The following is a 12,500-nucleotide window of genomic DNA, read 5'->3' as shown; positions in this document are numbered from 1 at the left end:
CATCAGATCATTTGTTTGCTGTTGCAAATGGCACAGAAGGTCTATGATTTTGAAAGAAAAAACAAAACAAAAACATGTTGATCACCTACTGCTAAAACATCACTGACTATATACACAATGATTGATCCCATGTGTAAACAGGCTAAACAAATTGTTTTTCAAAATGAGTCTAAAATAACAAGAAAATCGCAAACCTTCAGAACATGGTCCAGTTTGATGTTTTATGGATTATTAATTGCACGGTTTTTCTCATTTTCAAGGAAGACATTTACATAAATGAATTAAAAATAGAATTTATAATCATATAATTGTATGCAAAAAAAAAAAAAAATACAGGAATTTAGGCCTCGCCTAACGGACACTGCAACTAATTAAAGCAAAATCAGTTTCTTTTAAGTCCTTCATGCCAAGGCGTATGTTTTTCCTTTGCTATGACACATTCATTTTCACCACAAAGCTCAATGAAGAGCTCTAGGTATTAAATCACTCTAGCTTTCAGTGCTACTACAGTGATCACAGTGGTCTTCCGGGACCTGTGGTCCTTTGTAGTGAGCACAGGCGGCTACTCGCCTGGCCTGGCTGCCATTCACAGAAGATCTTGTATTTTTTTTTTTTATAAATACAAGGCATTTCTTGATTGAACAATGTAGAAGCAGAGAGGCAGGGTGATGACATCACAATCCCCACCTCAAACAAACAGAGAACACCTATTAAAAAAAAAAAAAAAAAACTACTGACTACTACAGTGATGCCTCACTTCTATAGTGGTCCTACAGGTATGAAATATGTATACTTACATTGGTCTAGGCTGGATCAATGTAACTTTGCATAAAAAACAAAAAACAAATAAACAAAACCAAAAAAAAAAAAAAAAACATACCTACAGTTCACTCTTAGTTTGCATACTTTTCTGTACCAAGATCCTCTGCTCTAAAAGAGTGTTGAGATGGATGCTGTTGCCCGTGTTCTTTTATGGCAGATTTATGATGAGCATGTCACACCAACCACATGTCAGGCATTTCCACAGGTCAGAGATGAAGGCTGTATATCTGAAGATCCAGTAGATCTCTTAAAGCCCCATACACACCATCAGATTTTATGGTGATTTTTGTTTTGGTAATAATTTTGATTTATATGGCACCTCAAAAATCCCATTTAGTTTTTCCTATTTTTCAATTTTTATTGGGGATGTGGTGTTGTTCTGTTAGATGATAGGTGAAACACTTTCCCTTTTGTGTTACTCTTCCTATTCAGGGCAAACCAACAGGCTTTCTTGGTGATCACCATTTCCCTGAATAAACAAAGTGAAAGGTTTACTTCAATCTGACCGGCATCCCCCAAGTTTATATATATCCGTTATTAGTAAAAACAGGGCTGCAAATTGCATTTTTTGCCTTCTCATGGAGACACGAGGGCAAAAGGCACAGCACCAGCACTGGAGACTATGGGACCCAGAGAGGATTAAAAGTACATTGGGAGCTATAATATCCAAGAGAATGACAAGGAGAATCATAAAAATCAGGACACGTGGAAGGACAGATGTATCCATATATTTAAAGCACGACTCCGTGATCAGCAAAAAAAAAATTCCTCATTAGTACACCCCCCAAAACAAAACACTAAAAAGTTTATATTTGTGAAATTCCCTACCATTGAAGAGAAAAGTCTAATTTAATTTTCAGGAAGTCATCTCTTTAATTCAAAAAATGCAGCCTCTATTCTGCCAATGAGAAGGTGTTACACCAGGGATTGCATCATGTCCTCTCCCCTCTCTCTACACCAGGGATCTCCAAACTACGGCCCTCCAGCTGTTGCGGAACTACATGTCCCATGAGGCATTGTAAAACTCTGACATTCACAGACATGACTAGGCATGATGGGAATTGTAGTTCCTGTACAACTGGAGGACCATAGTTTGGAGATCCCTGCTCTACACTATAATGAAACTACACTTCCCATCATGATTTGGGAATTGCAGTGAATGTGGGAGGGTACACTAGGCCTGTACATGTTGAATGTGAACATCATGCCAAGTAAATGACACTCACTCCCCAGCAGCTATGGGGTTTATCTCTGTCTTGTGATCGGCATACTTCATATTGATCTCTGAAGTCTGGGCTGGCACATTGCCTTCTTAATGTCACTAGTGAGGTCACAACACCCCCTGCCTGCCCGTGAGAGTCCCTGGCATGTATGGGGTTAAATGGTTTGAGGGAACTTGTCAGCTCCAACAGGGCTTGTGATGGGAGGAGGGGGTTCAGACCGGGTATCTCAGACTTGCTGGTCCATCCATTGCAGTGAGCAGAAAGTGGTGGCTGAACTAAACTATGGGAGGGGTGCGACATGCATGCCCAGTGGAATGCTAGGCATAGTAGAAACTGGTCTTGCAAATAGGAAACCACAGGGAATCAACCCTATTTAAATAAATGCACAGGGTTCTCAAAAACTACAGAGGCAAATCAGAAGACTGATTACATAGTCTAGAAAGGTGGGAAAGCAGGAATAAAACTATGAAAAAAGTTTTTCCCCGGAGTTCTGCTTTAAAGTAATACTGGAGAGTTTAAAGCCATCACTAGTTAAACTGGAAAAAAAAAAAAAGTTTTCTTTATATACTTTTTTTTCCCCTTCTATGGCCAAAGGCCAACAATGTTTAAGGGATAAAAATAATTTGAGATCCGCACATTACCTATATTCAATCACAGTCACATGTACTAAAAAGGTGACCTTGTTCAACCCAAGGAAGGAACAAAAAATTGACAGAAGAGGCCCTGAAAGCATGACTTCTTCAAAAAGCCAAAAACAACTCACAGATGCTAAAGACATCAAGTGATAAACAAAACAATTGTTTAGGTCATCTTCTGGGGCCTCAACTTTTCCTTTACAATCTTGTAAGGTCGGAGATTCCATTGGAATGTGTCCGATCGGAGCGTTTTGTCAGATATTCAGACTGTGTGTGGTCTGCATCGGACTGTTTCCGTCGGAGTATCCGTCGGACCAACTTTTCCAACTTGCCGGAAATATTTTCCGAAAAAATGCTCCGATCGGACATACTCCGATCATGTGTAGAGAATTCCGGGCGAACAAAGTGCCACGCATGCTCAGATCAAATTCCTACACCAAAGCTATTGGCTACTAGCGTGAACAGTAGGGAAATAACGTCATCACGGATTTGGTTGTCAGAATCTCCGACCGTGTGTACAAGGGCTAAGAATGTATTCACAACTTTACTTTGTGGTGTATAAAATTAAAAAGAAAGCCCACTTTTTAAGATCAATGAGAATACAATGCCAACCCTACCCATCAACATTAGGTCAAGTAAATAGTTATAAAATATGTTAATGCTCAAATTTATGTGCCCCCCCCACCACATGAAACCTCAACAAACTTTGGACCCCTGATGCCTCCCCTGCACCAAGTCAAAGAAGATCCAGGACACAGTGTCCCTGGGGACCTGACAGAATGGGGTAGGGGCATCTATTGAACAGCGGCAAAAAGGTATAAAGAAGCCTAGCTTTCTGCAGAAAAAAATAAAATATATATAATATGTGTACTGAGAGAACCTTAAAGAGGAAGTAAACCCTGATGGGTTTACTTCCTCTTTTTTTCCCTGCAAAGGTAAAGCATAATGGACTACTATGCATCGCATAGTAGCTCATTATGTGTCACTTACCTGACACAGGAGCCAGCGAAGTCGCCGCTGTCACCTGTAGTCCGCCGCATCCATCTTGGTTGTGGCGTCTCTCGCAGCTCCGACGAATGACAGCGGAGAAGCCGCGATGACGTCACTCCCGCGCATGCGCACGGGAGTCGCGTCTCGGAGCTCCGACGCTGCCATTCGCCGGAGCCGCGATGACGTCACTCCCGCGCATGCGCACGGGAGTAGACAAATTTGGCAAATCCATTCTTGGACTTGCCGCATTTAGTGCGCCTGCGCGCCGCTGTCTACGGCGCATGCGCCGTAGACAGCGGTGCCCATTTTCGGGCAAATATCTCCTAAACCATATAGGTTTAGGAGATATTACTTGGACCTACAGGTAAGCCTTAATCTAGGCTTACCTGTAGGTCAAAGTTGTTTGGAAGGGTTTACTTCCATTTTAAGGTTGCCATTTCTGACCTCACATATTGAAAATGCCAACTGTCTGCTTGTCATGCTGATCCAGCAGCTTCAGTCTTTTTGAGGCACTAATCTGAGGAAATCACACACATCCCATGTTAAAGCTCAACTCTGACTTCTAACCTGCATGCTTCTGTTCCAGACGATTCTCAGACAGCCAGGCAACTATTATACTACAAGATTTATATTGTGCCAACTGCTTGTGCAGTGCTTTACAAAGTGAAAGGAGACAGTACAGTTACAATACAATTCAATACAAGAGTATTAGGAGGGACCCGCTTGTGAGAGCCTAACATCTAAAAGGCAACTAGCAGCCTCTTAGAAGTATGACAGTAATGGTAGCATCTGTGTTTCCATCACTACAGGTTTCCCTTAAGTCAAAGTGCCAACAACACTAAGTGAACCATATCTGTAATCCGTCATGGAGGAATATTTAGGACTCACGTGACATTTGGGCTGGCCAAAGAAGCTGTATTTATTCATGCATTATATATTCCCAACACAAAGAAATTGTTTTTGACAGTGTAATCCTATGTGATGCAGAGTACATAGCTTTTTATCATATGTGAAACATTAAGATCTGTCCAAGGTAGTTTCTACGATAAAGACATTGAATGCCATTCAGAGAATCCTTGGGGATTCTTCAGCCCTATAAATTACAATAGGTTCTGCAAATCTAGGTAGACTGAAGTCTCCTACACACAGCATAAATGTATCCACACCTTCAGAAACATTCCTCGATGTCTGACACCACCTGCCTTTGTAATTTGTGCGCACAATTTGTAAAGCAGACACATTTTAAATATGCCAAAGCAACATGCTATCCGTGCATCGACATTCCTCTGGAATGGAGGGAAACAGTCAAACTCCTGCTTTGTCCGGGTCACAAATAGTTTATCTTTACCTCCTTCTCTGCCGGAACTAATAGTGTAGGTCATAAATCACATCTTAAAAAAAACTGAAATATTACTAAACCATATTTAAAGTAGTTCTAAAAAGGTAGTAGTTTTACTTATAGTTTTTTTCCCCCTTAATGCATTCTTTCCATTAAGGGAAACAGATAGCATTAAAAACATTGTCAGAGATTCTAACCCTTCCCCACTCCACTAAAAATGTGCTTTTATTTTGTCTGTGGCCCCAATGAAATATCTCTCCAATAGGGATATGGATGACAATAAAAACCTGGCAGAGGCTCTAGTCCGTCCCTGTTGGCCAGAGTTGGATTTCAGTTTATATCCTGAAATACATTTTGTACACCTGATCAGAAACAAAATGAACCGTGTTCCCCTTATGATCTTTTGCTAGGTCTACAAAGATTTTTCACAGGTACACTCTTAACTGCCCTGAAAAGAATTGCCTGGTTAAGAAGTTCAATAGCACAAGCTTGGAAGAACATAACATACTTTCCAAACAGAGAAGTCTTCCAAAAGGCATCTTCTGCTATGTTCGCTTTAGGAAAACCATAATGTTTTGTGGATCCTGCATCAAGGTAGACCATGTATTAAGAGTTTAATTTCTTTTCAAATCCAATGAAAAAAAAAAATAGGAGAGACTTACTGGCCAGTCTCGGATATAAAGTTGCTACTGTATTTGTAACAGCGACAAGTCTTTTTTTTTTACAAGGGCATTAGTCATAAGTAGCCTTACTTTCTAACAGTCATAGTGCATAAGCTTACCTTTTTCTCTCTGTTCCCCTTAGAAGGCCGCTTGTGATTTAAGTACCCAGAACTCAGCCGGTTCAGTGACTGTAGATGAGTCTTGGTGCCTTGCTCGGGACTGGAAGTGTCCAAGGGTTTATCTAGGCTGTAGTAATGGAAAAATCAATGAAAAAAAAAACATACGTCTGCAAGATAACCTTTATAGAACAAGAATGGGCAAAATAGAATTTCTCTCTTCTGGGTGGAGCAAGACATGGGGGTTTAAAGCCTCATCAGGCTTCCCTGTTTAGGAGAGCACCCCAAAACCCTCATATCTGTGAAAGATTGTAGATTAACCACTTAAGCCCCAGACCATTTTGCAGCTAAAGGACCAGGCCCCTTTTGGCGATTCGGCACTGCGTCGCTTTAACTGACAAATGCACGGACGCGCAACGTGGCTCCCTTTTTTTCCCCACAAATAGAGCTTTCTTTTGGTGGTATTTGATCACCTCTGCAGATTTTATTTTTTGCGCTATAAACAAAAATAGAGCAACAATTTTGAAAAAAAATGCTATATTTTTAACTTTTTGCTATAATAAATATCCACAAAAAATATATATATATCAGTTTAGGCCGATACGTATTCTTCTACATATTTTTGGTAAAAAAAAAAAAAAAAAAAAAATTATATATATATATATATGCGTTTGATTGGTTTGTGCAAAAGTTAGCATCTACAAAATAGGGGATAGTTTTATGGCATTTTTATTAATATATTTTTTTTTTTTTACTAGTAATGGTGGCGATCAGCAATTTTTATTGTGACTGCGACATTATGGCGGACACGTTGGACAATTTTGACACATTTTTGGGACCATTGGCATTAATACAGCGATCAGTCTGATTAAAAATGCATTGATTACTGTAAAAATGTCACTGGCAGTGAAGGGGTTAACACTAGGGGGCAGTGTAGGGATTAAGTGTGACCTAATATGTGTTTTTTTACTGTTGGGGCGTGGCTTGGCGTGTGACATCACTGATCGTTGTTCCCTATGACAGGGAACAGACGATCAGTGACAAGCTCACTAGGAAGCACGAGGAGAGGTAAGTGTAAACAAACCTCTCCTTGCGCTTCCTATTGAGCTTGTCACCGATTCTTCAGCTCTGTGACCCGATCGCGGGACACCGGCGGGATGGTCCAGAATAGGACCACGCCCTACTTCACTTACAGGAGGAATCAGTTTTAGGATTTTTAAAGACCGACTCTGCTTGAAAAACTTAATTTAGCTTTAATCACTTGCCCTGTGGGAGGTTTACCCTCCTTCGTGACCAGGCCATTTTTGCAAACCGGCACTGCGTTAAACTGACAATTGCTTGCTGTACCCAAATAAAATGTATATGCTTTTTCCCCCCCACAAATAGAGCTTTCTTTTGGTGGTATTTGATCACCTCTGCGGTTTTTATTTTTTGCGCTATAAAAAAAAAAAACACACACAAACCACACAATATTTTTCACTTTCTCCTATAAAACATATCCAATAATAAAAAAAAAAAGTCAAAAAAGTTAATTGTCATCAATTAAGGCCAATATGTATTCTGTTACATATTTCATATTTTTGGTAAAATCCCAATAACCGTATATTGATTGGTTTGCGCAAAAGTTATAGCATCTACAAACTATGGGATATTTTTATGGAATTTTTATTTATTTTTCTAGCAATGGGGGGCGATCAATGACTGATTGGCACCCGTTGTGTCCGACCACAGCGGAAGTGGGTCGCCGGTACGTGATTTTGCAAAGTGCAGCTGCCTCCCACCGCAGTAAATACACGTGGGGTGGTCAGCAAGAAGTTAAATACAGTCAGTGCATCTAAATCACGGCTTGACAAAAAACTTTCTTAGAATCTAGGAGCCAGCTAAAAAAAGTTAGGAGGCAGGTTATTTTAACAAAGCTTACCAGGTAGAACATGTAACATGTTAACATGCTAACCATAAACGCGAGGTGTATGGTTAGCATCAGCAAAACGAACCCCGGAACTCTACCAGCAGACACTCCAGAGGAAAGAGCAGTCAGTGGTGAGAGATGATTGCGATGCTGTGCTGACATGGTTTTAATTGGGTTTTTTAATCTTTGTATATGTAAGCGCATAATGTAAAAAGGGGGGGGGGGATTAATTTAAATAAAAGGTATAACACTATACCAGTCCCCTTGTGTTTCTACATGTTCACGAGTAATGAGGAGACCATGCTAGAGAGCGGAGGCGTGAGGAGCAGTGGAGAACCAGTCACATTGAAAGATCCAGTGCACATATAGGCTCATTTACAGAAGCGTTCTGGTAAGCGGCCATCTATGTGGGAACACACGTTGGTGGAAACGGCGACGGTGTAGGATAGCTATCTATTGCTTCTGAAATATAACCTCACGGAAAAGACTTTGCTCTATTTACATTCTTCTCCGCTAGAAGGACTTTTTAATTGAAATGAGATAATTTTGTTTGGCATGAGATGCGTATTGACATTATAAGAGGGTTTATATTTGCAAGGCTTTTTTTTTTTAGGAAGGTCTGGGACACCACTCAAAGGGTGGAGTGGAGCGCTGTTAGTGTTTGATTCGCAGGGTCAAACACATTGTCCATTGATGTTTTTGTATTTATAACAGCTGCTATAAGAGGAGAAAGCACCTCACAGTGTTAAATTGGTCAGAGTTTGCAAGTGTAGCTGAGCCCATAGGTGCGCTGGGTTCAGGTTTATATTTTATATATTATATTTTATATTTAGGATATTCCTGAAATTTGGTCTAAAAAATAAAAACCACATGTGGGAATGAGAGTTCCCGGTATGCAGAGTTGTAAACGGGGCTGGACAGCTGAGCGTTTCTGTCCACTCTCTTCTATGTACTTGTATTAACCACTTAAGGACCGCTGCATGGCAATGTACGTCGGCAGAATGGAACCGACATGCACAAGCACGTACATGTACGTGCTTGCCTTCCAGCGGGTGGGGGGGGGGTCCGATCGGACCCCCACCCGCTGGCTGCGGCGGTCCGTTTCAGGAGCGATCCGGGATGAGGGGATGGCCGTTGTTTTCTGGCCATCCCCTCTCGATCGCTCCTGGCGAATGAGAAGCTTCCCCCGCCTGTGTAGTGTAAACACAGGCAGGGAGGAAGTGATGTCATTCTCCTCGGGGCGGTCTTTTTGACCGGACTACGAGGAGAACACAATAGTAATTGCACCAACACTACACTGACATGTAGGTACACATAGGCACACAAATCACCCCCGATCACCCCCCCCCTCCCAGTCACAGTGTCACCGATTGCAGTGATCATTTATTTACTGATCACTGCATTTAGTGTCAGTTGCGACAGTAAAAACTGTCAGGGCAGTTAGTGTTAGGTCCAGGGTAGCCCCCTACCCCCCCCAATAAAGGTTTAACCCCCTGATTGCCCCTCCCCCTAGAGTTAACCCTTTCACCCTTTTTTGCCAGTGTCACTAAGCAATCGTTTTTCTGATCGCTGCATTAGTGCCACTGGTGCCGCTAGGTAGCTAGTTATTTTTTTAGGTTCACCGCCAGTTTTTTTATAGCGCTAGGTACCCCCATATATTACCCAATAACGGTTTTAACCCCCTGATTGCCCCTAGTTAACCCTTTCACCCCCTTCTGCCAGTGTCACTAAGCAATTGTTTTTTCTGATCGCTGCAAAAGTGTCACTGGTGCCCTTTCACCAGCGATCACCGTATAAGTGCCACTGGTGACGCTGGTTAGCCAGTTAGTTATTTAGGTTCCCCATCAGGTTTTTATATAGAGTCAAGGAATCCCATATACTACCTAATAAAAATTTGAACCCCTTGATTGCCCCTAGTTAACCCTTTCACCAGTGATCACCGTATAAGTGTTACAGGTGACTCTGTTTAGTTAGTTTGCTTTTTATAGCATCAGGGCACCCACCATTTATTACCCAATAAAGGTTTAACCCCCTGATCACCCGGCGGGTGATATCAATTAGGTTTTAGGGTCAGGGTCTTTGTCGCCCCAGGCAGAGCTAGGTTAGTGCCAGTACCGCTAACACCCACGCGCAAAGCATACACCTCCTGTAGTGGTGTAGTATCTGAACAGATCAATATCTGATCTGATCAGATCTATACTAGCGTCCCCAGCAGTTTAGGGTTCCAAAAAATCGCATTGTTAGCAGGATCAGCCCAGATACCTGCTAGCACCTGCGTTTTGCCCCTCCGCCCAGCCCACTCAAGTGCAGTATCGATCGATCACTGTCACTTACAAAACACTAAACACATAACTGCAGCGTTTGCAGAGTCAGGCCTGATCCCTGCGATCGCTAACAGTTTTTTTTTGTAGCGTTTTATATTTAAATCCTGAAGGCGGTGCTTGGTTTTCGGGGTCCCGTACGTGGCTAGGCTCCCAAAAAGTCCCCCACATGCGGTATCCCCGTACTCGGGAGAAGCAGCAGAATTTATTTTGGGGTGTAATTTCACTTATGCCCATAGCATGTGTGAGCAATATATCATTTAGTGACAACTTTGTGCAAAAAAAAAAAAAAAAAAATTGTAATATTCCTGCAACCTGTGGCAAAATATTAAATATTTCATGGACTCAACATGCCTCTCAGTAAATAGCTTGGGGTGTCTACTTTCCAAAATAGGGTCATTTGGGGGGGGGGGGGGGGTTGTGCTATTTTGGCATTTTATGGCCTTCGAAACGGTGATAGGTAGTGAGGAGTGAAATCAAACATTTGCACCCTTAGAAATCCTGAAGGCAGTGATTGGTTTTCGGGGTGCCGTACGCGGCTAGACTCCCAAAAAGTCCCGCATATGTGGTATCCCCGTACTCAAGAGAAGCAGCAGAATATATTTTGGGGTGCAATTCCACATTTAAAATTTAGTTCATTTGATTTTTCTTATAACAAAAAGTAGAAAATATCTTTTTTTTTTTTTTAATTTCAGTCTTTTTCCTTTTATATCGTAAAAAATAAATATCGCAGAGACAATCAAATACCATCAAAAGAAAGCTCTATTTGTGGGAAGAAAAGGACACAAATTTTGTTTGGGTACAACATTGCATGACCGCGCAATTACCAGTTAAAGCAGTGCAGTGCGAAATTGTAAAAAGACCTCTGGTCCTTAGGCTGACAATTGGTCCGGGGCTGAAGTGGTTAAGATGGCCATACACTATGCAATACTATGCACATCGCATTGCAGTATATTCTTTTCCTTGATAGCCGGGAAAACGTTCAACGAGGAAACAAGCATCGTGACGCCACACAGATCAACAAGAGCAAATCGAGCAGCAGCCCAGGCGCCAGGACAAAACTTCTTGTCGTCGTGGCGACCTGCAGTTTGTCAATCCCCGATCTAAATTTAATGTTTATCCAATATATTAAAGTTCTTGGCAGATTCTGAATGGTTAAACCACCTAACAGTGCCTTAGATCACTAATGTTAATCAATCCGCTTTTAACCACAAATATTTCCCGATTATAAGAAAACCGTAAACAGGTGATTTTACAAAATGGGGTTAGTGGTTTGTATGGCCAGCATTATATAGTCATTTAGAAGGGGTTAAAGGAACCGACAACGAAGGTAACAAAGGAAGATCCAAAATGTAGTGGCACCATAGCCATTAAATGGCACTGCTAGAACTCCTAAGACATTCATAAAGCTAGCAGAATATTCCATAGCGTTAACGGAAACTATGCAATGGTTGATCCAAAAGCGTATCCCTTGATGGACTTCAAAAAAATGATTTTTCTGAGATTACAAAAAAAAATAACTTTTTTTTTTTCTGTCTCGTGTATTGAGGGACACAGGAGTTTTTAAACTTGGGCACATGGGTCCAACTGGGGTAGGCAACAGCAAACAAAATGCTGACAGGCCCTATGTAAACAAGAAATGGGGGCAGCCTGCTGCTTAAAGAGTCGGTTTTAGGACCAGAAGCTGGTATCAGATAAAGGCAGAAACTTCCACTTGGTAGAACTTAGAGGAGGTGTAAACTGAAGACCAGATTGCAGCATTACATATCTGTGAAACAGGTGCCCGATGCTAAAAAAAAACAAAGACGTGCTTCACAGATCTGGTAAAATTAGCATCAACAGGAAAAGTAGGAACCTGATGCTTGAGACCATGTACTTGAATAAAAGTTTTGTCTTGACCAACAAGAGATGTCGATATGAGAATCAGGGTGCCCTTTTGTTGGACAAAAAGATTAGACGCATTATACTGAAACTAGCAACGGGTAAGGTAGAGACTCACACAGTCCGAATCACATCCAGGCAATGGACCAGAGTTAGACAAAGGGACGGGAGAATAATGTCCTGGTTAGGATAAGTATACTTTCTACCCTTCTCTAACAAATTTTATCTGCAAACATTTTTTGGCACGTCAAAGAATATTTACATGTGTCAGTTGCTTTTCCTCCTTTGTCACTGTTTGAAAAAGAACTCCTCCTAAACAAGCACATGCAACCCAATCTGGTGGAATACAGGAACATTCTTTTTGGATGTCATTATTAAAGGAAAAATAGGAACAGTGCACCTTTACTCATCCGTTTTTTTTTTTTTATTGTTTAGACAGATTTTTTTGGATGAGTTTTTGGACATTCATGTTGATATATCACATTGGTGTCTTTGAGACATATTGCACAATAGACTTTGAGTAATGAACATTATGGACACGAAGTGACATTTTATGTAGTTGACATAGGTTTGTTTTATTTCTTTTTATTCACCGTTACTAA

The 12,500-nt window shown here is 41.2% G+C and overlaps 1 protein-coding gene across 1 annotated transcript in view; it reads right to left on the bottom strand.

Moving 5' to 3' along the window:
• LOC143934139 (kinesin-like protein KIF18B) overlaps positions 1–12,500 on the bottom strand; it is a 99,151-nt gene that overhangs the window by 41,542 nt on the left and 45,109 nt on the right. The window contains exon 10 of the mRNA XM_077457499.1: positions 5,791–5,917. Within this exon, the coding sequence (XP_077313625.1) occupies positions 5,791–5,917 (127 nt within the window). The remainder of the gene's footprint in view (positions 1–5,790; positions 5,918–12,500) is intronic.

The sequence above is a fragment of the Lithobates pipiens genome, unplaced genomic scaffold, assembly GCF_037356315.1.
Source record: "Lithobates pipiens isolate NorthernLeopardFrog02 unplaced genomic scaffold, aLitPip1_a1.2 Scaffold_27, whole genome shotgun sequence".
NCBI lineage: Eukaryota > Metazoa > Chordata > Amphibia > Anura > Ranidae > Lithobates > Lithobates pipiens.
Note: the sequence above shows the minus strand (reverse complement) of the source record. Positions and strands in the feature narration are given on the sequence as shown.